Source organism: Monodon monoceros, unplaced genomic scaffold (assembly GCF_005190385.1).
Source record: "Monodon monoceros isolate NGI ecotype Baffin Bay Population unplaced genomic scaffold, NGI_Narwhal_1 Super_Scaffold_2, whole genome shotgun sequence".
NCBI classification, from domain to species: domain Eukaryota; kingdom Metazoa; phylum Chordata; class Mammalia; order Artiodactyla; family Monodontidae; genus Monodon; species Monodon monoceros.
The window spans coordinates 89408807-89436298 of NW_021703776.1; the positions used below are offsets into that span (position 1 = coordinate 89408807).

At 40.6% G+C, this 27492-nt stretch overlaps 1 protein-coding gene across 1 annotated transcript in view; it reads right to left on the minus strand.

Annotated features, from left to right (window-relative positions):
- The window catches only part of DGKI (diacylglycerol kinase iota), a 445841-nt gene that overhangs the window by 279255 nt on the left and 139094 nt on the right, over nucleotides 1-27492 (minus strand). The window contains exon 2 of the mRNA XM_029234512.1: nucleotides 7100-7208. Within this exon, the coding sequence (XP_029090345.1) occupies nucleotides 7100-7208 (109 nt within the window). The remainder of the gene's footprint in view (nucleotides 1-7099; nucleotides 7209-27492) is intronic.

The following is a 27492-nucleotide window of genomic DNA, read 5'->3' on the forward strand; positions in this document are numbered from 1 at the left end:
GGCATTCACACATGAATAGAAAAATAAACTGTTGTAGTTTTCTTCTTACACTTCTGATAAATCCTTATCCAGTTCAAGAGTAATCATGAGCTTTGGAGTCAGACAGACTTGCTACCTACTAGCTCTATGACCTAGGGTCTCTCTAGCTTCCCTAGACCTCAGTTTACTCACCACTAAAATTGTAATAATAATTGTCCTTCCCTCACAAGATCACAATGATGTTTAAATGTGAAAATGAATAACGTTCAATGCCTTGCCCACAATGAGAAGTTAATAGGTGTTAATACAGTTCTCTTTTAAAAAATTTATTCATTTATTTTTGGCTGCATTGGGTCTTTGTTGCTGCATGCAGACTTTCTCTAGTCACGGTGAGCGGGGTCTACTCCTCGTTGCGGTGCGCGGGCTCCTCATCGCGATGGATTCTCTTGTTGCGGAGCACGGGCTCTAGGCACGCGGGCTTCAGTAGTTGTGGCACGTGGGCTCAGTAGTCGCAGCGCACGGGCTTAGTTGCTCCACGGCATGTGGGATCTTCCCGGACCAGGGCTCGAACCCGTGTCCCCTGCATTGGCAGGTGGATTCTTGACCACTGCACCACCAGGGGATTCCCTCAATATAGTTCTTATTATTATCATTGTGGTTAGTCTCCAGTTTTCCTTCTTCCTTCCTAATCCATAGATGTTGGTATTATGCAACATCTATTTCTCTCCTGGGTCTTTGTAGTCAACACTGCTAGCCATTCACCAAAATCATTTTTCTCTTCTTCCTGAACACACAGCTAGACCTTGTTACCCAGATTCGCTTGTGATTGGATGTGGCCATGTGGCCCAGTTCTAACCAATGGCACATGAGCAGGAGTGGCATGTACTATTTTCAGACTTGGCCCATTAAAACCTCCCTCCCTTTTCCCATACTGGATACCTGGGAAGTTGGCCTTTGGGATGATTTTAGAAGGCTTCTAATGACGCTGTAAGAGCAGCTGTCAGTCCAGGTCACTGAATAACTACGTGGAACAGAGCTCACCCGCCACCCAACCTGAAACAGTCCTGGTCTGTTACACAAGTGAGAAATAAAGTTCTCTTGTATTGAGCCATTACATGATGATTTTATTTATTGCAGCCTAGCCCACCCCAGCTAACATAGGCCTCTTCTCTTTGCTCACAGCTTTGTCTGCATTTCCCTTCATTGTCTACATTTACCCCCAAGTTACCTACCATACACTGAACAGCATGTCTAATCGCCGAGTCCTGGTTTCTTCTGCTCTGAATTCTACTTCTGACATTCTCTCTGATATTTCACACTGCTGTAAAATTAACTCCCTTAAAACATAGCTGTGATTATGCCTCTCTCTTGCTTAGGAGGCTAAAAAAAAAAAATCCCTATTATTTATAAAACAAAATCTAAACTTAATCCCACGTACTAGACCTTCCATTAATGGTACCAATCTGTCTTTCTTATTCACCTTCACACATTCTATTCTTTTGTCACTCTTCTCTAAATATAGTCATATTTTCCTTTTCTGTGCCATGTTTTTTTATTTATTCCATTCTCCACACCCAGGTACCTCTTTCTCTCTTCTTTACACATTCATCTTGAAATACCATCTCAAACAGTATATAACTCAGAGTATCCGTCTGTGCCAGACAGAAAAAATAGTTCCGTTTCAAAATGAAGATAACATTTCTTCTGTATTAGTGAGTGTTGAAACAAGTCTCTGTAGATATACATAGATTTATATAGATCAACCTATCTATAGATAGATCCAGCTACCTAAGAGCAGAGACCCACCTATGTAGATACAGATAGGATTTCTTGCTCTCAAGTTCTACCTGAAGTCCTAGTAATAAATAGTTATAGGTAAAAAGACACAAGTTGTGGAGAGGGAGTGTTATAGACTGAATGACACTTACAGATAGAGTACACTGACACCAGAAGCAAATAAGCTACACAAAATGAAGACGTTTGCTTGTAAAAAATGTTTTGAAACAATAAGACAATCATAAATATGTATCAAATGTAAATATCCTTACAAATTCAGAAAGGGAAACAAAAATCTGGACTGTCTCCCTCTAAAAATCTTCAAGGTAATAATAGGTGAAATCTGTCTCAGATGGTTTAGATATGTTGTCCAGTAAGCATATGGCAATGGAGCGCTTGAAATGTGATTAGCACTAATTGAGATGTGCTGTCAGTGTAAAATTCACAGCAGATTTTGAAGATTCACTTAGTCTGAAAAAAGCATGTGAACCATATATTGATGGTTCATATATATATCATATATTCATCATATATATATAAAGAATGTGAACTATACTGATTATGTGTTGAAACAGCAATATTTTTATATATTTGGTTAAACAAAATATAATATTAAAATTAATTTTACCTATGTCTTTTCACTTTTTAATGTGGCCACTAAAAGTTAGGCTTTGTTTATGGCTCATATATATTTCTGTTCAATAGTGTTAGTTTAGATAATCACTTACTAAGAGGCAAAAGATTAGACCTAGGTACTTCTCACCGACCTGTGAAGCTGTAAGAGTCTATGATTTCTCCCAGCAGCCAATGTGATTTAATTTAAAATTCTCACAATTTTAGAAAATAAAAGATTAGTGAGGGTGCATGAAAACATGCTAGATATGTCCCACTATTAACATGGCTGACCAGGTCAGGACCTTTACTAATTTATAGTCGGTTATCTCCTCCTGCTCTGCTTAGCAATCTGATATCTTGATTAAATGGACAATGTTTTTTGAAATGAGGATGGAAGTGGAGAAAGATATCGGGGTGTGAGTCATTACTGGTGATGACACCCAAACCTGAAGTTAAAAAGCAAAGGCCAAGAGCTTGTAAGGAAGGCACAGGTCTGCTTGGACCTGCCATCTGAAACAAGACTAAAATGAGAGCATGCACATGTGCATACAGATACACACACACACACATACACACACACACACACACACACACACACACACCTGCCTCCTCCTGCCTTTTCATTCAAGGTTTCCAAAGATAAAATGACCTAGTTTCATAACCCCATTTAAACCAATCCCACATGAAGACTCTGCTTCCCTAATCTTGTCTCTGAACCAAACAGTGAGGCAGTGAACACACTGTGCTGTTTTACCTGTCCAGAAGGAAGCACTCCTTTTCTTAGCATCGTCAACCAGAGGGAAGGAAAGGTGGTCTGGATTTAGGATGTGGGTTTGTTTCTGTTGAGGCTCTGTTTTCCACAGCCCTCAGCCTTGGAGGAAATTTTCCAACAAGGAAGGCAAAAATGAATTGAAATCAAGGATGCTATGTTGAAAACCAACATGCTTTTTAAGAAAGATCTTGGTGGCTTTTCTACCATTGCTTTGAGAGTTGTTTAGGCAGTGTAATGGACAAAAGCAAATTACAGAACAGAGGACACAGAGTGAAGATCCACATCCTATGTTCTCTGCTCTAACGCTAAAAACAGGGAAGAAATCTCCACGTCCAAATTAAGTCTCCGTTGCATGGGAGGCAAGTGACATTTAAGAAAAGACACACATTATCTGTGCAACAGACTCACTTCGAAGTGGGCTAACTCGCTCTAAACTGGAAGCTTGGATTCCAGCCCAGAAGATGAGACTATTTTTCCTTTTTGAGCATTACTCCCTTCCTTTCTAGCAATTTAGCTTGTTTTCCCCAAAACTGGCTTGGCTGACGTTCATGGCATGGTGTCAAAGGGAGAGCCCCTGTAGGTTGTCACCATGAAAGGGAAGAGAGGATACCATTGGGAGGAATGGGAAGATCAAAAACTGTGTGTGCTTTAAGTCTTAAAACAATGCACTAGATTAGGAAGGAAATTTAAAAAGAGTTGGGCTTCCCTGGTGGCACAGTGGTTAAGAACCCGCCTTCCAATGCAGGGGACACGGGCTCGAGCCCTGGTCCTGGAAGATCCCACATGCCGTGGAGCAACTAAGCCTGTGTGCCACAACTACTGAGCCTGTGCTCTAGAGCCCGCGAGCCACAACTACTGAGCCCGTGTGCCACAATTACTGAAGTCCGCGCACCTAGAGCCCGTGCTGTGCAACAAGAAGCCACCGCAGTGAGAAGCCCGCGCACCGCAACGAAGAGTAGCCCCCGCTCACCGCAACTAGAGAAATCCCGCGTGCAGCAACCAAGACCCAACACAGCCAAAAATTAAAAAAAAATTTTTTTTAAAGATTGTTCATTTTAATGCATTTAGTCCAGAAAAGTGGGCTGATAGAAGGAGAGCAGTGGTCACGCTGCTTTTTTGTAGAGAAGCAGACAAGGGAGTAGAATAAAGAGTATGGTAGTAGGTCAAGCCAGAGGACTAGTCTTACAGTTTAAACAGAACAAAGAAAACCCGGGTTTAGCTTCTTGAACAAGCAGGCAAACTAAAGTAACATAAATGAACTTGGTGTAAAGCACTTAGGTTAGGAAAAGCCAAAAATTTAGAAACAAGGGCAAGTCTCAGCAAAAAAAAAAAAAAAGTCATTGAAATGTTTTTAACAATCTGCTTCTTCCTCTCTTCTGAGAAAAATCTTTTACATGATTGTCTTAAGGAAGTATCGGGCTGGCTTCTGTTTGCTAACAGCAATATTAGCCCACAATTACAGGTGTTTTTTTTCTGAGTCACATCTTACAACTCCTTCTACATCAGATCTCTAAAAAAGCCCTGAGATGGAGTGTCTTCAGAGAAGGCTTTCCATTTTACCTCCACTGTTAAACATCCCCAAAGTGTTTCCTGCCACCATGATAATTCATCAGGCCACCAAGACAGGGTGGCCATAATCAAAGGGGCTGAAGGATTAAGATCAGCTACGCACCCTGGCCGTACTTCCTATTTGCTCTTCCTGAACTGTGTACTGCAGTTCACCCACCACTAGCCAAAAATACCACTGTGATGAAATGTTAGAGTATATACCTCTCTACAGGAATCAGAAAAATAATACCTTCTAGTCAAGCTTTGGCTCAGGAAGGAAAATTCTTTCTAAGAGCATTTTCTGGTAACTCTTTCCAACATCAAATGGGGATGGAGGCGTCCTTCCTCACAACCCCAGTGATGCTCTCTGTACCCCTCTACTCTAGCTGTTGCTGCCCTGTATTTTAGCTGTCAATGTCCCTTCTGCCCATGGCATTCTAAGCTTCTTGAAGACAGAAACCATATCTTCATCACCTCAGAATCCTAAGGAACTAACACAGGTTCTAGAACAAAGCAGGTACTCAACAAATGGTGATCAATCAACCAATTCGTCAATTACTTTATTTCTGAATAGAAAACCTGCCGGCTGTACCGTTTACAAAGAACTTTCACACTCATTGCCCCCATTTGATCTTAACAACAGCCCTGAAGTCCCCCTTAGGCAGGGGTCACCATTGTCCCCCTCTACCGATGAGGACCCTGAGGCGGAAAGAAATCAAGTGACTTGACTAATGTCACAAAAGGGGCAGAGAAATGATTTAATGGATGTTTCTATCTAAATGATATAAACTCTCTCTCATTAGAATCTTGCATCTCAGTTAGGATCCTACTACTTTGGCAGAGGATTTGGAACACCATGGATATTTAACTTTTTTGGGTCCCTGTAACACACTCTCATCATTGGCCCATGCATATCCCTTTTTTATTTAATTTACCTGTTTGTTTATATATTTAATTCTTTTTAAATTATGTAAGCACTACTGTAAATGTATTCTACACTCTCTTATGGTTTAAGAGTTTATTAAATAACTGTCCTGGAATAAAGGGAAATTCGAGGAGAGGAACAGTCTTCCTGAACACCAACTCAACATACACAGGCGCTACTGGAGCACTCTTGGACTCCATCAAGGAAGAAGTTGCATTCCAATTAAATTCAGTCTTTTGCCAGGTACTTCATACACTGCATACATTGGTATGTGTCCAGAGTATAAAATAAGGATGTTAGTAAGTGTGTTCTTGGGAAAGAGGGAGAAATATTATAGTATTAAAGGACATTAAATCATAGCCTATGTGCTAAAAATAAAATTGAGTTTAAAAATTCCTCTCCTTCCCCCTACCCTGCCATAGTCTTTCTTATGGGAGGAAAAGAACACGGATTATTCCCTCTGTTCAACTCAACCAGAAATGCTAAACAAGATTCATCATTAAGACCAGACTGGCAGAATCTCAGAGCAGCCCTCCTCTAGCTTCATACTGTTCCTTACATTCCTTCAGAAAGGGACAAGGCCTTTCAGTCCACAGTTAAAAGTGTCTTCAGCCAAGAACTTGACTCACCGAAGACTCTCAGTAAAAGAAATTCACACGGCACTCTTCAAGGTTAACAGTTTTTGTACATGTCTTTCAGGTAAAACATTAAAATCAGCTAATATACAGCAGATGCAAACTTTTATATATAGAATGGATAAATAACAAGTTCCTACTGTATAGTGCAGGGAACTATATTCAATATTCTGTGATAAGCCATAATGGAAAAGAATATGATAAAGAGTGTATATATATGTATAACTGAATCACTTTGCTGTACAGTAGAAATTAACATGACACTGTAAATCAAGTATATTTCAATAAAATAATTTTTTTTAAAAAAAACAGCTAATATACCCACCCCGCTGATATGAGACCCATCTACCTTTGGGTTAGGGGAGGAAGTATAGCAAACAGGAGAACATGGAGTGCCTGGAATGTAAAGTAAGGTCATCCTCTCGCAGGAAAAGAATAAAAAAAAGAAAAAGAAAAAAAAGGACCAAAAAAGAAAAAGCAGCTTGAGCTAAGGAAATCAAACTTGGACTTTGTGATGTCGCTAAGAGTAAACTCTATTCGTCATCAACTTGGCAGGGACCAATAAAGCATGTGCACAGAGGTACTTTTTATCTCACAGCTGCAAACCCAGGCAATAGTGCTTCAGAGGATTCATGAAGTTTTTATTTTAGTTTTCAATACGTCTGACTTCATATAAAGGAGCTATGTTCTTAGGAATCTGGAAATGGAGCCAGGGCTTAGATGCCCAAAGATGGATCAGTGAACAATATTGAAAATGATTAAGTCTTGTTTGGTAGCTACAGGAATCGTGAGGATGAGAGAGACGCACATGCAATGGAATGGTGTTGAAATGAAACAGCCGACACCTACAGTCCAGTCCAGAGTCGCTCTGGGCTCCTTCGCTGGCCCGTTTGCCACAGGAATGCTGAGGGGATGTGCAGGGGCCAGGTGCTGCAGGCCCGCCCGGGAGATTGCTTTCCTGCAGCAAGAAGAAACACAAAGGAAAACCAACATCAGAAGGTAATACAGAGCTAAACATTTCCCGTGGGGTAGAAACAATGCCTGAATTAGTCTTCCACACGTGAAGACCTTTGCAAATGTACTGGAATATATCTCTCTAAAGCGCATGGTGAAGACAGAGGGTGGCAGGTCTCAAAAGACAGGGAGACTGAGGGGACCACCTTAGGGTGATATCGCTTCAGGACCAGAAATTAAAATGTAAGCCCCTATTCAGGGCAGAGGGCGGAATGCAGGTCTCTGTGTTTACAGAAAAGGACCTAAGGCTGGGGTGGTCCCAAATCTTAGACAATTTTAAAGCTACCAGAGACTAAGCAAGAAAAGCAGGCTCATGAGGTTTTCGACTGAAATTCCTCCATTTCCCACCAAAGAGCTCTCCAAGCTGGCTCCCTCCCCAAATTCAGTCGTATGCATCTCAAGAACATCCTCCCTTACCCTTGCAGAGGAATTCTACACATGGCCTGGGGTCCTAAATGCGAAAAGACCGATTTGCATCCTAGAAATCGCACACGCTGAAAGACCAATATCTTACCAGGGTCCGTGGTAAGAAAAATCCAAAACACATTGGTTGGATTTTAGGTTTGTTGAGTGTAACGTAACAGAATTTGGGTCAGAAAGGAGCGAATGAATCAGGGGAGGTTGAGAAAGTCAGGCCTGACACTGGTCTGCAAAGGTAAGAAATCAGAGGAGCTGCTTTAGCAAAGCAAACATGACTGTTGCTGAGCAAAGGGAAGGGAGGAGATAAGAGCCTAGTGGAGAAAGTGAGGACAGCAAGATAAAGGAAGAAAGCAGGGATCACCCACGGAGAGCTTGTGGTACCATCAGGAATAACAGAAGCCCAATTTCTGAAGAGCTCCATCAAAAATGTCGACAGGGCTTCCCTGGTGGCGCAGTGGTTGAGAGTCCGCCTGCCGATGCAGGGGACACGGGTTCATGCCCCGGTCCGGGAAGATCCCACATGCCGCGGAGCGGCTGGGCCCGTGAGCCATGGCCGCTGAGCCTGCGCGTCCGGAGCCTGTGCTCCGCAACGGGAGAGGCCACAATAGTGAGAGGCCCGCGTACCGCAAAAAAAAAAAAAAAAGTCAGACAGTGGTCTCAAGTTTAAACGGGAGTGCTGATTTGTGGATTAACTAAGTGGCTCCCTGGACGGGAGAGAAGCGTTCCTCTCTGGGAGGGTCCACATGTGCTCTGAGAATGATCTGAACTAGAATCAGGCGGGCCTTTGTGATGCTGCAGCTCTGAGTCCCGAGTGGGTCTGAGCGGGGTGTGGGGGGCAGGAATCTGCGCTTACACATGCTTCCCAGGTGCTTCCTTCTGTCGCTAAAGTCTTCACGCTGCTCTACGGGAGTGCAAAAAGATTTTAATCTAAAACGGAACCAGAGGATATGAAATGGAGAGTCTCACACATGTGCCCTCAGGCAAACGAAACATAAGAACTAAGAGATTGATTTCCAGTAAATGCCTGATTTACAGGAGACAGAATCTTATCCCTCAAGCAATGAACATTCGCCAAGAATCTCTCCCCATCCTCAAACCAATGAACTTGCTGCTTGGATTCTGGCTGGACTCTCCATTCTTTGCTCTCTTTGACCATAAGAGCAGCTCGTCCGAAATTATCAGCAGATTCGCCCATAGCTTACTATAGTTTGCGTGTCCCACATGGCACTGCTATTCCCATATAAACTCAATTTCTGGTCATTTGAGCGTGCTTCAGTTTACTTCTTTGTTTAGGTCGACAGAGCAAGACAGGGGCCACTAACTACCCCAGGCCTATCAAGTGTGTGGGGGGGGGGGAGCCTGAAGGAAAGCACCAGCCACTTCATTACCTACTTTACTTGCATTAGCTGTCTGCAGCCTGTCTCATAGGATGTACACACTGCAGTAAGAACCTGCCATCTCTGACACTACACCTGCAGAAGCACCAAGTCCCCAGGGAGGCCCAGATGCTCATACAGAGGAACAAGGCTACACACAGACAGTGAGATGGGGAGAGGCAGGCAGTGATGGCCAAATGTATGGTGAATCCCATCATAACCCAGCAGAATCCAAGCTTTGTTGGACTCTAGAAGACAGATGATCTCCCTGTACTGTTCACTGATCTCTGCAAATTCCACCCATTCATGCAATTTGTAAAGGTGAACAAGATGAACAGCAGAACCAAAACCCAAGGGAAGTCTGGGTAGAACCCAGAAGAGAATCCAGGATGTATAGCCAGTAATCAAGGATCAAGTGTGTCTGAGAGTTCAGCCAGTGTCCAGCCTTCTTCCCCTTCCCCGTCCCCTTCCCCTTCGCTTCTTCTTTCTTCTTCTCCTTCTCCTTCTTCTTCCGCCCCTCAGTCCAATGTATATTCCATTTTGTTGAGCCATAAGGAAAGAACACTGGAAGATTCTTCTTCTCCTCCTTCTCCTTCTTCTTTTCTCCTCTCTTTCTCTACACAGGAAGTCCCAGAAACACTGGATAGGTCCTTCAGTAGTTGGAAGTGATCATATCAAGCTTGCCAGTAGCCTATATTCAGAAGCTCCCAGTACCGGGCAGCAAGGCAATGTACTTGTTTTATATAATCCCACAAGGAGTCATCACAGGCTATGTAGGCCTTTAATGAAGACAGTCTGATGACACCATATTTTTTTCCCTCACTTTCATCAAGGCAAATAATTAACAACATCAATTTTGACCCTTCACTCCAAAGTATATTCCATTTTCTTGAGCCAAAGGAAAGAACACCGGAAGATTCTTATACGGTGAGCCTTCACCCCCCGGGCATTTTTTTCTCCACCTGAGTTCAAAGAACTTCTTTAGCATTTTTCATTAGTACTTTTCTCTGGCTTTGAAGGATCCTGTACCGTGATTCTGAGCCACAGTTTTTATCACAAGAAAGCCAGATCTCTGTGGAGTCTGAATCTACAGGTTTAACTTTTGATTTCCTAACAGACACCACAACCTAAATTTAAGTGTTCTAGCAAAAAAAAGTACCAAATGGTGCCTAAGCACAAAGCCTTAGAACAGCTGAAGAATTCCTAAATCTTAGGTGAATGAGAGAAACATAAATTCTTCAGTTTTTCATGAACAGCCACAGAGAGCTGTGATCAGAAAAAAGAAAGAAGAGAGGAAATAAAATTCTGTTGTCACGGTAGAAACCACAGGAAAAATGAATTTAACTCATCAGAAGTTGGAGACTGACCATCAAAACCTGATTACTCTTGCTAATGAGGACTGCCAGCAAATTGCTCAAAGAATCAAATTAGGATGCAAGGGATACATGTGTCTCTAGAAGAGCAATGTGGCTATAAGATAAGAGACATACTAACATTTAACCCTGGATAAGCCCTGCAATGAAATTATAGTCAAATCATACTCTCTCCCAGCCTGTGAATAGAAATGATTAAGTAAGGGCTTTTGTTGATTATTTATTCCTCATTGTGGACGCAAATTTAAGGCTGGTTTTTTGTAACATTAATAGAAGAAAATTGTATATCTACCACACATAGAAACATTAATTGGGGGGAAATAAATAAGAAACATCAAAGTGGCTACCAGTTTGTAACTGTAAATGGGCCTCACGAAAGGACATTACATAAGAAAGAGAACACATATATATGGAATCTAAGGAAAAAAAAAAAGGTCATGAAGAACCTAGGGGTAAGACGGGAATAAAGACACAGACCTACTAGAGAATGGACTTGAGGATACGGGGAGGGGGGATGGTAAGCTGTGACAAAGTGAGGCAGTGGCATGGACATATATACACTACCAAACGTAAGGTAGATCGCTAGTGGGAAGCAGCCGCATAGCACAGGGAGATCAGCTCGGTGCTTTGTGACCACCTAGAGGGGTGGGATAGGGAGGGTGGGAGGGAGGGAGACGCAAGAGGGAAGAGATATGGGAACATATCTGATTCACTTTGTTATAAAGCAGAAACTAACACACCATTGTAAAGCAATTATACTCCAATAAAGATGTTAAAAAAAAAAAAAGAGAACAGGAAAAATACATAGAGGTACTACAGGGGGTGGGACGTAACTTCTGATCATAGCTTTCCATTCTTCTAAATAACCGTGGGAGAGAACTCTTTTTTTCCCAATAATTCATACACGTATACACATTTTGTTCCAAAATAAGAAAGCAATTTCATTATTTCTCAGACCTCAAATAAAATTAGTACAAGTTATTTTTCTATTTGGGTTCATCTTGACTGCAAAAGACGACATTTACGAGTCTGGTAGAATTCGATGCGTGTTGGAGTGGTGGTTATGCTGCAGTGTGTTCCAGTAAAAAAATCAATGGGGTGTCAACTTCTCGTTCTTTCCTCCTGCTCAGAATCCTCCCGAACCCACAGTCAGTAAAACCGTGAAATGCCAGTGATTCCTTCTATTAATTTTACAACACTTTGTCGGAGGATGACTATAATGGCAAAAAAAAAAAAAAGTCTTTGAAAAAGAGAAGCATAATAATAACGGTGAAATAGACATTAAAAGAAAATGTTCTAAAACGGAGTTTCAGGTGCACAAAGTCAGAGTTAATGTCAATTACCTGCCATGAGAGACCTTGAACATATTTAAAGTACGAAAGCCGTCATACATTTTAAATAGCATTCTATTATTACCTTCACTTCATTCAGTAAGACTATGAACTCTTAAAGGACAGGGCTCAATTCATCTACTAATCTTATTATGTTCTAGCCCAGGGGTAGACACAGCGTATATTCAATGAATGCTTTCTGAGTTAATGAGTGAACTTGACCAAGAAGCTAAGCAAAACAGCTTTGCTGATTAGATCAAGGGTTGGGAAATCTGATTTAGGATGATTTGAATTATATCCCAGGCCTCGCATTTCAGTTCTTTCCCGAGAGAGCCAGAAACCCCTCAAAGCAGCACTTTAAAGATAAAGGCAAAGAGAGGTAGAATCCAGTGTTGAGAAGCCTGAAAGAACTCAAAACGGCTTTGTGATCAACATTAAAATGGAATTTTTGCTACAACATTTGTAAAGGGCATATGATACTGTTAATATTTTGGTAATGTATTTAGCAAAAGAAACATGCAGCATGTACTCTTCACAAAGAGAAGCTTTTTTTCATTTATGGGAAAACACGTAAGTAAGTGGTTATTTAGCCAGGATACTCTCTAATTATCCATTTTGCAAATTTCCCTCAATTCAGTTTGGTTCTCCTCTTAGTCCAGGTTGACGTGGCTCCCGTAATCAATCCATCTCCATCTTGCCAACTCCCTCTGCTAGGGATGCTGCCTGTGGGAATAGAATGAGGACCCCACCTGCTGGGAGGAGACACCCCAGCGAGTCAGGAGGTCCCCTAAGCCATGAAGTCTCCTAAAACAAGCAACTTTCACCTTAAAGATTGGTGAACTCATCTCCTTGTTCTAGAAAAGGAACCAGCTGCCTCAAAAGTTACTCTGTACCTTGGTTTAACTCCCCAAGTACCTCAAGCAAGATCTTACTTATGGTGCATGTTGGTGTTTTCCCCCCGATTCACTGGCACTAACTTTGCCTATATTCAGAGCAGCCCACAATGCTTCTAGGCTGACCCAGACAAGCTGCCTGCCATGCTAAGGAGAGTCTACTCAATAAAAAATTGTCTCACGCCCCACACAAATTCCAAACATCCCACCATAGATTTACGTAGAGGAACAAATCTTGTGTAATTTTTTGAGCCTAAATCTTAATTCATTTTACATATGAACACAGAGTATTTTTTGACGATCTTAACGTATATTGACGTTTTCAGGAATATAATTATCATTGAAACAAAGGTTGGCTTTAGTCTCCTAAGGGTCAAAAGTCATTCAGAAAATCACCACTGGCATAGACTCTTCAACATGTTCTACCTGTATTAGTCTACATTTGTAGCTGTTACTTTCACAGTGATTCTCCAACAGCAGTGTTCAACCTCTGCCTGCAGTGGGGCTTGAGAATCAGTCGATTTAAAGGCCTTCCAGGTATTTCCAGCATGAACCGTGGACTACATAGAACCACGGTTCTATATAGAACCACTGTTCTACATAGATGTGCAAGCATCTGACCACTTCATTATGTCTGCTAATGTGACTAAGTCCTGGCATTTATATACTGAAATATATTTATTCATTCAACAATGTACTTACTACTGACCATCTATTTCATACCAAGCACTGTTCTAGATGTTTAAGATACATAAATGAATAAAGCATATATAAATTGCTGGTTCTGTGAAGCCTCTAGCAGGAAATACATTTCGCCAGGCACTGTTTCATTTTACATTTCTTATGCATCCCTCACAATGAGGTAGGTACATTTATGATCCCCTAATTTACAATTAAAAGAATTATAGCACAAAACGGTTAAGCTACGCGTCCAAGATCACACAGATGGGAAGAGGTCCAAGTGAGATTTGAATCCAGGCATCTTACTCCAGATTATACATACTTAACCATTACACAGCCCCACACTTGTATGAAATGGTGACAGCACATACTTACACGGCAAGAGAGACATATGATACAATTAGCCTCTTACGATCCTAATTTTGTAGCTGCCTCAATTATAAGTGTCTTATCTCCACAGGAAGAGCGTAAGCTTCTAGCGAGAGGTCAATTTGGGAGGCATTAGATCGCACAGGTTGAGAACACACCCTACCTTCCCCATCACCAGCTACGTAGTCAAGTTGCTTGACCTCTCTTAGCCTCCGTTTCCTTCTATTTCAAATAAGAATAATACTATCCAACTCAGAGAGTAGCTAGGATCACATTTTTTAAACGTGTGCAGGATGTCTGGTACATGGCAAGCACAATAGATAATCACGGTTATTCTTATTCTCTCACACATACTGGCTGCCCCCAAAGCTAGGTATGTGGGAAATCTCTGCATAAATATGTGCTTTTTATTCAATTGCTCTCAAATATTCCAGGTTCCCTGGACTCTTCATTCAGTAAACATTTAACAAACCTCCATTACGTGTCAGGCAGTTCAAAGGGGTTATCCAAACACGAGATCCTTCTCCAATCACGGTAAATAATTCCACAGTTGCCAGAGGAATCATTCTTCTTCCCCGACTTGCCTAACTGCCTAGGGCAAAATTAAGCAGCACCACACTCTCCCCTCAGACAAATTTACCAACATATTTTTTAAAAAATGCAATCCAAATGACATTGGAATTATTTCATTATATTCATGTAAATGAACGCAATACCAAAAAGGCATTTTGTTTGGTTAATCTGTAAAGCAGACTGCTAAATGCCTCTTGAGAACTTGTGAACCCACTGTTGGGATTTATTTCCCAATCCTAATTCATTATCAGCACATTCCTAAAGCAATGCTGGCATGGGGTTGGCGTGGGATGTGGCAAGAAACCTCATTTTTAAATGAGGCAAGATTTCTTTTACTGGGATCCTCTCAGGAGCTAATGATATTCTTCTCCTTAAGATATCAGTTGAGGGGAAAAGTAAGCCTTGGGAATGGAGAAGAAGTAATCAAACTGTTTGGAGTTGAATTGTGTTCCCCCCACCAAAATTCATCTGATGAAGTCCTAATCCCCAGTATACCAGAATGTGACCTTATTTGGCGATAAGGTCTTTACAGAGATAATCAAGTTAAAATGAGGGCCTTAGAGTGGGCCCCTAATCCAATATGACTGGTGTCCTTATGAAAGGGAAGATTTGGATAGACACACACATAAGGAGAACGCCATGTGAAAATAAAGGCAGAGATCAGGGTGATGTGTCTACAAGCCAAGGAAGGCCAAGGATTGCCAGCAAACCACAGTAGCTAGAGGAGAGAGGCCTGGACCAGATTCTCCCTCACAGCCTCAGAAGCCCCTCCCACAGGCCAGCACCTTGATCTTAAACCTCCAGCCTCCAGAACTGTGAGACAATAAATTTCTATTGGTAAGACACTCAGTATGTGGTACTTTGTTATGGCAACCCCAGCAAATAGACATCTTTCATAGCAAATACACACATTTCAAAGCTAGGCCCACAATTTGGATTTACTATGACTGGGTTTGGCTAACTTCAAAATGTGGACTTCTCTCTTCCAATTGCCCCTGTGAAACTTTGCGTACCTTCCTATCATAATTCTACCCTTCAGAAACTAATAATACTTAAACAGAAACACATCCTTATGGAAAAACCACTGTCAAAAACAACATTCTCACACAAATGGTGAGCATCCGACAAAGTTTTATTTAACTCATTAATGAGGTAACCAACAGGGGAGAAAAATGCAAAATCAAAGTGTGTATAAGAAATTCTGTATGACAAATTGACTCTTTATTATAGAAAGGAAATGCCTAAACAGACTGCTGAATCTGCTGTAGCAGTAGCTAACTTTCCGCAGGTTAGTAAGACCTTAGCCCCTGTGTCATTCACTTTTCTTTGATCTATAAAATCGTGACACATCAGCTTTTCACAGGTTAACCTCTAACTTTATGGGGATATAAACTGCCAGCACCTCTATCAGTGGTGGATAATTAATCAACTCTACAGAGACAACAAAATTACAGCACCCAAGAGTATCAGGTAAGAGTCAGTTACTAAGAAACAAGGTGCTGCCTCTATTGGAGCAGGCTAATTAGAATATGCTCTAATAAAATAACATTTAAAAAATCAAACAAGACCCCTTTTTCCATCGTCAAAATCGGGGATAATTTCATTCTCACTACTCATGGGTCAAACTATTAATCAGAATTTGTTGTGCAGCTTCACATATGTCTGGAATATTCTGGAAAATCTCATAAAATACATGATCTTACTCTCCAGACAACAATAATAATAATCTATTGGGCACCTAGTATGCATTGGACATTATTTTAACCATTTTCTCTTAAGCTGGAAACCGATGTTACCAAGTTCACTGGACAGCGTGGAGGGGACTGAGGGCAGCAGGTCTGGCAAAATAAGAAGCTGAACTGTGACGCGATTACAACAGAAACCTCAGCTGATCTCACATAAAGTTCTGGAGCCAGAATGGCCCTTCAGAGTTGTCCCAATTTCAGGCAGAGACAAGATTTTGAACCTCTACATCAACCAGTCTTTGGTTGTGGGCAGCCCCCTGGAAGGGCATAACACGGGCAAGAGATTCTTTTATGCTGGGGCAATGCCTGGCAACCATCAACAGCCAATACTCCTTGAAGCTGGAAAAATAAGCACCTTGGTCCTGAGAAGGCATGTGGCAGCCACCCACGGCATCCACTAAACACCTCTGATACTCCTGACAGACTTACGAAATGGGTCATTTTATTATGCCCATTTTACTGATGGAACAACTGACATTAGAAAGGTTAAGGAATTTATATAAGCCGTACAGCTCAGAAGTAATGAGGGCAAGACTGGAGCCCAGATGTCTGGTTCCAAAGGCTCCATCAATCTGCATTCCCTCTGAAAGGGAAAAGGAGGGAAGAGAAGGGAAGGCAAAGTAGGAGAGGGCGGGAAGGATGGACAAGATGGTACAAGGACTGGGCATGCAGTGGCTTGAAGTGACCCATGAAATGCTCTGGTGTGGTGGGCGGGGGCAGAAGGACATTTTAAGAACACAGTCTAATGTCCACTTGGAAGTTGTATTGCTGTCATGGAAGTACGTCCTTTACCTCTGCCGTATTTCCCACCCGCTCTTATATCTTCAGGGAAGTCTACTCCTGGCTTAAACGCAGTGAGGTTTTATGAATGTGAAAACTGAAGAAGGGGCTGAATTTTACATCTAGGTCAATGAATATAGAATCGACTGCCTACTGGGATAGAAAGATAATCCGAAATTGAACAAATTTAGAAAAAGCATGAGCCTGCGAACAGAAATAACTTTAAGAACATAAGCCCTTTGGGAATCCACAGAATTTAGGGGAAAGAATTTAGATTTCCAGAGGGTTGTTCCCAGTGAAACTAGCAACAGGAAACGCTTGTCTTTACAGCCCCCCTCCCCATTTCCATGCTAGGACACTTCCCGACCTCCTTCAACTTCCCGTCACCCTGGCACCTTTGCTGCTTCCACCGCAATCTTGTTCAACTGGTAATGCCACTGAACAGATAGCCCAACAGTTTTGTCAACTGAAAACAGTTTAGGATATTTCCCTCATAAGGGTATGTACAGTCTCTAAAGAGGCTCATGGAAATGCAAAAACCGTCATGATCCAAAGAAATGGAGTCAAATGATATTCAAAGTAGTTAAAATAATTTTCCTAAGCTACAATCCAGAATATTGTAAATATAGATGGGGTGGGGGTGGGGTTAGAGGCAGAGACTTACTGCCTACTTTGAGACCAGCCCTAGGCATGACGGCTAGGTTTACAGAGAGGCTCAAGAGCATGTGTCTTCTCCACTTGTATCAGTGAGAGAAGGGTCCTGGCAAAAAAGAGAACTCACCTCAGATGGTTCAGATGAAGAGACCTCCATAAAGGGATTACTTAAAAGTAAGGTTAGGGAATAAACCACTCCCTGATCTCGAGACTTACATTCCTGATCTCGAGACTTACAATAAAGCTAAAGAACCCAGGAACATGTGGTATTGAAGAAAAGAGACGTCAAAGCACCCAGAGACCAGGGAGCTGGTGAATGTTTGTCTTGGTGCAGTAAACCAGGATCAGTAACAAATCAACGGACATCTCAGCCTTCTCTTTAGCAGACAAAGGAAGTCCAGGCTCATCAATCTCTTCTCACATTTCTTACTTTTCAAATCTTTTAGTCACATTTTCAACTCTACCAGACTTTCTCTGAAATCAACTTGGCTGTCAGCTGTACCTCTGGGTCCAAGGTAGAGGGCGAAGTACCTTATTTAAGGTCAAATAGCTAGTTGGTGGTAGAGCTGGGAATAGAAATCAGGTGTCTTCACCTCAGCCCAACTTACCTACATTATCACTGTATGGCTTCCGTCCATCCCATCCAGCTTGGCCAGCAAGTGTACATGTTCTTTGCATTTTCCCTGCCCCCCTAGCAACTAACTCATCACTACCCAGATCCTCATGCTTCATGCGCATCCTGCAGGGCCACTTATGAAAAACGAAATTATGACTAAAACTTTCAACAAGCTAGAAAGAGAAAACAAGTCTTCAATCTGATAAAACGTATGTCTGAAAAATATATAAGTAACATCATACATACATAACATTTTCCCCCTAATACTGAAACAAAATATGTCTAGTCTCACCACTTCTATTCAATATTGTACTAGAAGTCCTAGCCAGTATAGTAAAAGAGAAAAATAATTAGGAAAAAATATATATATATTGGGAAGGAAAAAGTAAAACTTTTAATCTGCAGATGGCATGATTGTGTAAAATCATGTAAAATCCCAAGTAATCTATCAGAATTAACATGTGAGTTTGCAGTCATAGTGTCCAGAAGCCATATACAAAAATCAACTGTATTTCTATAAATAAGCAATTACAAACTGAAAATTTTAAAATACCATCAAAAATGACATTCAAAAAAGTGAACTATTAGGTATAAATCTAAGAGAATATGTATAAGACCTTATACGGAAAACTACAAAACTTTACTGAGAGAAATTAAAGAAGTTGTTAATAAATATATAAATATTTGCATATTGAAAGACTCAATAATGTTAACATGTCACATCTTCCCAAAATGACACATGGATTCAACACAACCCCTGTCAAAACCCAGCTGATATTAAAATGTATATATTAGAAATGAAAATAATACATAAAGTAGTCAAAAATCTTGAAAAAGAAGAAAAAGTTGAAGGACTTGCTCTACCCAATTTAAAACTTACTATAAAGACAAATCAAGAGCATGTGACATCAAAGAAAGAATTGACAATTAGATCAATGGAAAAGAATAAAGATTCCAGAAATAGAGCCACACATGTATGACTTCAAAAGCGGCACTGAAACATATCAATGGGGAAAAGAGAAGTTTTAACAAATGATATTGAAAAAAATGGTTATTCATACTGGAAAAAAATTTAAGTTGATCCCTATCACACACTGTATACAAACAATGCTTTAAGAGGGATTACAGATACAAACCTAGAAGGTAAAACTATTTAAGTTTCTAGAAGAAAATATGACCTTGGAGTAGACAATGATTTTTTTTTTTAGATAGGATACAGAAAGTTCTAGCCATACAAGGAGAAGTTGACAAACAGGAAATCATCAAAATTAAAAACTTCTACTTATCAAAAAAGGTATCAAAAGATACTTCACACTCTGCATTCCTATTCCTGTGCCAACAGTGGAAAAGGCAGAATCAGAACCTCTGAAAAACTGCTCCTTCATAGAAGCAATGAGAACACTGGCTAAATTGTCAAAAATCATTATTTTTCAGAACTCTGGAAATTACCAATTGATCAGATGAGGCTGGCAGCAGAACTGGCCTTGGCTAGCCACAGGGCAGGCTGAGCGCTTCATCTTGAACCAATGGTAGCTTCAGTCTGCTCCACTGACCAGGGCGTAGCCCACACTGCTCCCTCTGCATTAACCATCCCGACAGAGGTGTTGTCTTCTCGCCCACCTGATGGCAGGCTGGAAGTTGCATCAACCTGCAGTCTTCTAATGTCCAGGGTTTGCTGTTGTTGTTTGCCTCCAGCACACCCAGGATATATCATTGTGATGATACTAACAAGACTGCACTTGCTCGACCAAAAAAAAAAAAAAATTAACTACCTGTTTCTTAGAGCCTGAGTGGGATCAATCTTTTAAAATTTTAGGGAACCAAGAGCTTGCGGGGATCCCAACGTTTGCCCCCATTTTGCCTGGTAGTCCCCCACCAAGTCATCTCTTCACAATTTTGTTTCTTCTACTGAATGGCCTGGCAGCCAAGTCCATGAGCTAAGTGTGTGCCCTAATGGGGGTTGTCTGCAGACACGCCCAACTTGCAGGACTATTCTCTCTGAGCCCTCTCCCTTTCCCCCTAGTAGCAGCTGGAGAATGAGAGAAGCAATGAAACTTTCTTCACTAACATTGTACTCTGAACAAAGCAACATCTTCTCTTCTACCCTCCCTTTCTATCGATTTACAGGAATGGAGAGAAGGGCTGGGTAGAATAATTTTCTGATCGTAGCCCTCCCAAGAGGTGTCTGATCTTAACCTCTGGCAGCTCTCCAAACTTAGAATGTGTGATCCTTGGTGTGTTCGCGGTCTTCAGCTTTGAGACTTGGCCATAAGTCCAAGCTAACAAGAAAAAACCCATTCAGTAAGGGCTTTTATGAAAGGGGGAGGCGGTATATTTAGGAAAAATAAAGTGAGTTTCAGAATCAGACTCTTGGACATTCAGTATTTATATTCAATGCTTATTATGTACTGCACAGAAGTACAATGAATTGCTGGTTGTAGAGAAGTAAACAAAATGCTCAGGGTCCCTCCTCTTGTTGAGCTTATGACCCTGGTACAGAAAACAGATAGTAAATAAGTAAATAAACACGTGAATTATTGCTGAGAAATACAACTGTTATGAAGGGAATAATAGGAATAAGTGGTGCAGGAGAGGAATGACGGTGATGAGGGAAGCTACCAGGAGGAGGTGACAGAAGTAGGATTTAAAGTAACCTGGAGTTGAAGTCTCGTTCTCCCACCTGCTAAATATATGATCTACCTATGGCTTAATGTCGCTTAGACTCAATTTCTTCATCTGTAAAACAGGAAGACTAATTTACACTACATGGGGTTGTTGTGGAGATTTAATTAAGTAAGAATATTAAAGGCACCTTTTCCCTGTTACTTTCTTAGAACACAATAAAGGTTTTAAAAAGGCGTCTAAGGGCTTCCCTGGTGGCGCAGTGGTTGAGAGTCCACCTGCCGATGCAGGGGACACGGGTTTGTGCCCCCGTCCAGGAGGATCCCATATGCCGCGGCGTGGCTGGGCCTGTGACCCATGGCCGTTGGGCCTGTGCGTCCGGAGCCTGTGCTCCGCAACGGGAGTAGACCACAACAGTGAGAGGCCCGCATACTGCGAAAAAAAAAAAAAAGGCATCTAAGGCATCTATTTTCATTAAACAGAGGATTCGCACTGTAAAGTGGAAACTGAACTGGACCAAAATAAAAATTAAAAAAAAAAAAAACAGATTCAACACTTATTAACTTTATAACTCTGGGCAAGCCACGTAACAGCGCCAAGCTTTCTTTTCCTCCACTGTAAAAGTGACAAGACAGTACCTTACAGAGTATATGAGGCTATAAACTACTTTATAAAATAAAAATATTTATTCGTAAAGCTCCAGTGTCCTTGATATGATAAAATAATGAACATTCACTCTTAAGCAGAGATGGATTTATCATGAAACTAATGAAGCTTAAACTTTAAGGTGTCTCACTTGTATGTGCCACTGTGAGTCACAGAATTTTGCATGTGGGAGAGTTAGACAAGATGCAGTGAGGGAGTATTTACATGTAAACATTTCTGGTGTATTGTCTAAAGAGAACTCGGAAAAACAGAGGCTAAGTCTCAAAGACTCCATTTATGCATCTACAGGAAAAATATCTGTCTTGGATATTGGTACCAAGTGAAAGAAGGAAAAAAATCTTCCCTGGATATTTGGCTATAAGCTAGCCTTTACATAAGTTTGCTCCCTGGGCTGTCCCAAAGACTTCAACCCAAATAATTAGTTTGAAGTAGGTATGGGTTAATAAATTTCCCTGAGTGTCTAAGAGTAAATACAAGTCCGCCCTAGAGAAACCAGTTTTAAACGAAGGTCTCAAAAGAATTCCAAGAAAGTACCAAGACACCAGAAATTTCTATCAGAAATCACGAACACAGGAGAATAAAATGCACTCAATGAGTACAAGCCAGCAAAAACAACAGACTCTAGAATACTAAAATGGTCATAACTAGAATATAAAACAACTATGTTTGGTGTCCTTAAAGAAATAAAAAAAAAGGATTAAGATTAAAGAACAAGAGACTATAAATAAATAACTGTATTTTTTAAAGAATATAGATAACCTTTAATAAGGAAAACTAATTAAAAGCAAATAATAAATGGGTACATGGTATATAGAAGCAACAGAAAAGAAAAATTAGCAAACTATAATGCAGATCTAAAGAAATTATCCAGAATGCATAACAGAGATAGAAAATAGGAAAGGAAAGTTAACAGATGTAGAAAACAGCGAGAAAGTAAATGTAACATATGTCTATTAGAGTTTCAGAAAGAGAAGAGACAGAATTGGGCAGAGGCAAACTTAAAGACATATTAGAAAGTCATCAAAACACCCAAAAAAGAGGAGATCTTTGTTCACGTGGTGGAAGACTTTTTAAAGACGTCAGTTCTCCCCTGAATGATCTATGGATTCATAAAATTCCAATCAAAATTCCCATAGGCTTTTGGGTGACCCTGACAGACTAATTCTAAAATTTATATAGAAGAGCAAAGAACAAGAGTGGCCAAGACTCCAGAAAAAAAAAAACAAATGGAAGTAGGGCTAGCATTAACAGATATCAAGACTTGTTATAAAATGTTAACAATTAATACAGTGTGGTATTGACCCAGGAATAGACAAGCTGAGCAATGAAACAAAAAAATGCGACTCAGTAACAGACCAAAAAATATATGAAAAGTTGATTTATGACAGAACTGGCATTGTAGAATAGTGAGGAAAGATACATTTTTCAATAAATGGTCCCTCAAAAATTGATTATCCTTACAGAAAAAAAAGGAATTGGACCCTACCTCAAAGGACACATAAAAATTGATCCCAGGTAGGGCTTCCCTGGTGGCGCGGTGGTTGAGAGTCCGCCTGCCGATGCAGGGGACGCGGGTTTGTGCCCTGGTCCGGGAGGATCCCACGTGACGCGGAGCGGCTGGGCCCGTGAGCCATGGCCGCTGAGCCTGCGCGTCCGGAGCCTGTGCTCCGCAACGGGAGAGGCCACAACAGTGAGAGGCCCGCGTACCGCAAAAAAAAAAAAAAAATTGATCTCAGGTAAGTTAAAGATGGAAATGTGAAACACAAAACTAGGTAATATTCAGAAAATAATATAGGAAAGTATCCTTTTATCAAAGGTGGAGGGGAAGTATTTAATAAATAAACATATACAAAAATGCAGATATTCTAAAATACTTTATAAATTTAATCAATTCTGTTTATCAAAAACTATGAAGAGAGTGAAAACACAAGCCACGAAATAAAAAGATATTTTGCCCATTTGTATTAGTTGACAAAGCATTAGTAGAAATCAATAACAAAATGACCCCCCCAAAAAAACAGAAAAAAGAAGTGAAGAAAGACTTGAACAGGTACTTTACAGAAAGGGAAACCCAAGTGGGGTGGGGTGGAGAGAAAAAAGAAAACATGCTCAAATTCATTAGTAATCAGAGAAATGGAAATTCATCTCCGGCCCCCTCTCCCCCATTCATTCTTTTCTCTATCACTGTGAACCACTCTATACACACTGGCAAAAACGTTAAAGTTTATTTTTAATATTAATTCTTGGAAATATTAACCACCGGAGAGAGAGAGAACTTATATACTGTTAGAAGGTATACAATATGGCACAATCACTTTGGGAAACACCTGGTATTACCTAGGAACACTGAAGGCGTACATAGCACAATAATTATCCATTACACTCCAAGGTACAGACCCTAGATATCTCTGGCACATACTCACAAGCTGGTATCAAAAACATTATATCAGCACTGTTTATCACAGAAAATAATAGAAACAGCCCAAATGTCCAATGAAAGCAGAATGGAGAAATACATTCACAATGTGAAATAATACTCCATAGCAATGAAAATGAATGAGCTACAGCTCCACAGAACAAAACAGATGAAACTTGGGAAGAGTGGTGATTGAAAAACACCAATTCCAGAATATGTACAGTTGTATCTCACTTACACAACATTTAAAAAACACAAATAGGGGCTTCCCTGGTGGTGCAGTGGTTAAGAATCCACCTGCCAATGCAGGGGACACAGGTTCGAGCCCTGGTCTGGGAGGATCCCACATGCCACGGAGCAACTAAGCCCGTGCACCACAACTACAGAGACTGCACTCTAGAACCTGTGAGCCACAACTGCTGAGTTCACGTGCCACAACTACTGTAGCCCGCGGGCCTACAGCCCATGCTCTGCAACAAGAGAAGCCACTGCAATGAGAAGCCCGCGCACCACAATGAAGAGTAGTCCCTGCTCGCCGCAACTAGAGAAAGACCGAGCGCAGCAACAAAGACCCAATGCAGCAAAAAATAAATTAATTAATTTTAAAAAAACACACAGATAGAGCTATGCTATGTATTCTTGAGAGGTGGCGTGGTGTGGAGGTTAAGAGCACACAAAACTGCAACCAGACTGCCTGAGTTGGAATTCTGGTTACTACACTTACTATTCCTATGATTGGACAGTTATTTAGCCTCTATATACCTCATTTCCTCATCTGTACAATGGGTCTACCTACCTCTGAAGATTGTTCTAGGGTTAAATGAGTATATGGCACCTACAAGTGTTTGGCACATAGAAATCACTGTATAGAAGTGTTATGCTGCCATCATTAAAGATATAAATATTTGGTAAAAAGAATAATGAAAAACAAGGGAATGATAAGTAAAAACTGCAGGCCAATTAGAGTACGTTCAAGGATGGATTGAGGAAAATACCCTGGTGGATGTCAGAGGTTATGGTAGTGCCCTTTGTTATTCAAATGGGTACTGAATTCTCAGGTATTCGTTGTGTTATTATTCTTTATAATTTACAAACACTTTATAAATATTTTGTCATATTCTATGTTTTCTCCTTCCAATGAAAGATACTTCTAAAGTTTGTAAAATTAGAAATAAAAGGGATAGGGGAGTTTAACAGTCAAGTTACCAGTGTCCATTCAAAGCTGCCACCCTAGAAAATAAACACAAAATTGCACTCAATAACAGATGGCGTTTTCCTGAGATTCCAGTACCTTCTTCAAAACATTAGCAATTTCTCGTTTTGGAAATGACTTCTAAGCCTGCAGCCCTTCTCTTGAGCATTCTGAATGTTGACAGTTCTCATCCTCTGAGGAGAGATTTTATTTTTATCCAAACAACAGCAAGTGATTTGAAACCAAGTTTGATAGATGAGATGGGTGATTTTGCTCTATGACAGATAAGTGAGATAATAGTGTGTTTCATAAAACAGTTTCTCGAAGTAATTTCAAAAAATAATGGACTCCCAGGCTTAGCAAAGTAATCAAATCCAACCTCCCTCACAACTCAGGGACTGGTTCTGCCAGAACCCTGACAAATGGCCAGTCAGCTTCAACTTAGAATTTACAAATAACACAAAAGTAGACAAAACACCCCAGAGCATGGGTGGTGATAGGCATTGATACTTACCCATTAATCTAATTGCCACATTTTCTAAATGTATAATCTTTTGTTATATTTTACTGGTTAACATCGGACCATCGTTTCCGTTGATAGATATCAAAATCTGATTTCTATTGTCAGGTGCATTAGCTCTCTTTCCCAGAGGAGAATAAGTTGAGAAGCATTCGTGTATGATTCACCTAAGTCATTGATGAAAGTAGCAACCAGGTCATAACCAAGTACAGAAATCCTGCTCAAATAGAAACCTGCCTCCAGTTGGGAATTAATTAGTAATATTTGTGGGAATGGTTTCCATCTAGACCATAGGGAAATCATGAAAAAGGATCAGATGCACTGTTAAAATTTAGACACGAATTGTCTATGGAATTTCCTAAATCTATTACTGTAATAACCCTATCCAATAAATGAAATGAGGCTAATTACATATTTTATTTACATATATATGTATATAATGTATATTTTATTTATGTAATATATATACTTTATTTACATATATTTTATTTATTTATTTCATGCTAGTTCATCGTGATTTTCCTTTCTAAGTCTACATAAAATAACTGTTTAAGGACTCTGGGGAATTTTCTAGAGGTTGTCATTAAACTTATTAGCCTACAATTTCACCTGCAGTTTTGACAATGAAATATTTTCCTATCACCAATCTTCCAGAAATGCTACAATATTTACCATAAATATTGCTACCAACGCAATATTTTTCAGACGTTATTGGTCCATGGTCTTATGATCAAATTTGCAAGCTCTCTCACTATTTGTGATACAATTTAATTAAATGTGGAAACCTTCCCTCTTCAAAGAAACTAGGTTGATTTAAAACATATTCTTTCTGATTTTAGATTCTTTTCTATTATCGATATTTATTCATTTCTTCCAGTTTGAAAACAATATCCCTTCAGAGAATTACCTGAAGCAATATAAGCAAAAATCCACTTTTAACTTTTTAAAGATCTAAAATTCTAATATTATTTTTTTTTAGGATTCTTTGAAGGATATACAAGTGTTAAAAACACCCAACACATACTTGCTTTTAAATATATATTTTAAACAATGCAGACTGTTCTAAGGCAGTTTTCATCTTTAAAACTGTGTGCCCATAATTGTTACTTTTAAATCTTCCTTCTATTTCTTTGCACCAACTTTTAGACATTTATCCTAGATAAAAGAGAATGATTCAGCACAGGAGGGAGACAGAGAAGTGGCAAAGGTCAAGAGAAGCAGGGGTAGGGACGGGGCAAGCAGCACAAGTTGCCCAAATTCCATGTTAGACCCTGGTTCATGAAATTGAACCTGCAAAATAAGAGGCAGCCAGCATTCCATAATTACCACGCAAATTGGTCCTGAATAAGGTCCTTCCGTATTACTATTTATTTCAGTCCACCTGGTTATAAAACTGAATGCTTGTGTCCCCGCCAAAATTCATGTGTTGAAGTGCTAACTCCCAATGTGATGGTATTTGGAGGTGGGGCCTTTGGGAGACAACCAGGTTTAAGTGAGGTCATGAGAGCAGGGCCCCCATGATGGGATTAGTGTCCTTATTTAAGAAGAGGAAGAGATCAGAGCTCCCCACACCCCGACCATGTGAGGACACAGTGACATGGTGCAAAGGTGGTCTGCAGACCAGAAAGATAACTTTATCAGGAACCAAATCAATGAGCACCTTAGCCTTGGACTTCCCAGCCTCCAGAACTGTAAGAAATAAATTCCTGTTGTTTAAGCCACCCAGTCTAAGGTTTTTTGTTTTTCCTGTAGCCCAAGCTAAGACACACTATAAGCGTGGTAAAAAAAAGACATCTTATTGAAATTAAATGTTAGCTATAAAATTACTCCCCAGGGCTTCCCCGGTGGCGCGGTGGTTGGGAGTCCGCCTGCCGATGCAGGGGACACGGGCTCGTGCCCCGGTCCGGGAAGATCCCACGTGCCGCGGAGCGGCTGGGCCCGTGAGCCATGGCCGCTGAGCCTGCGCGTCCGGAGCCTGTGCTCCGCAACGGGAGAGGCCAC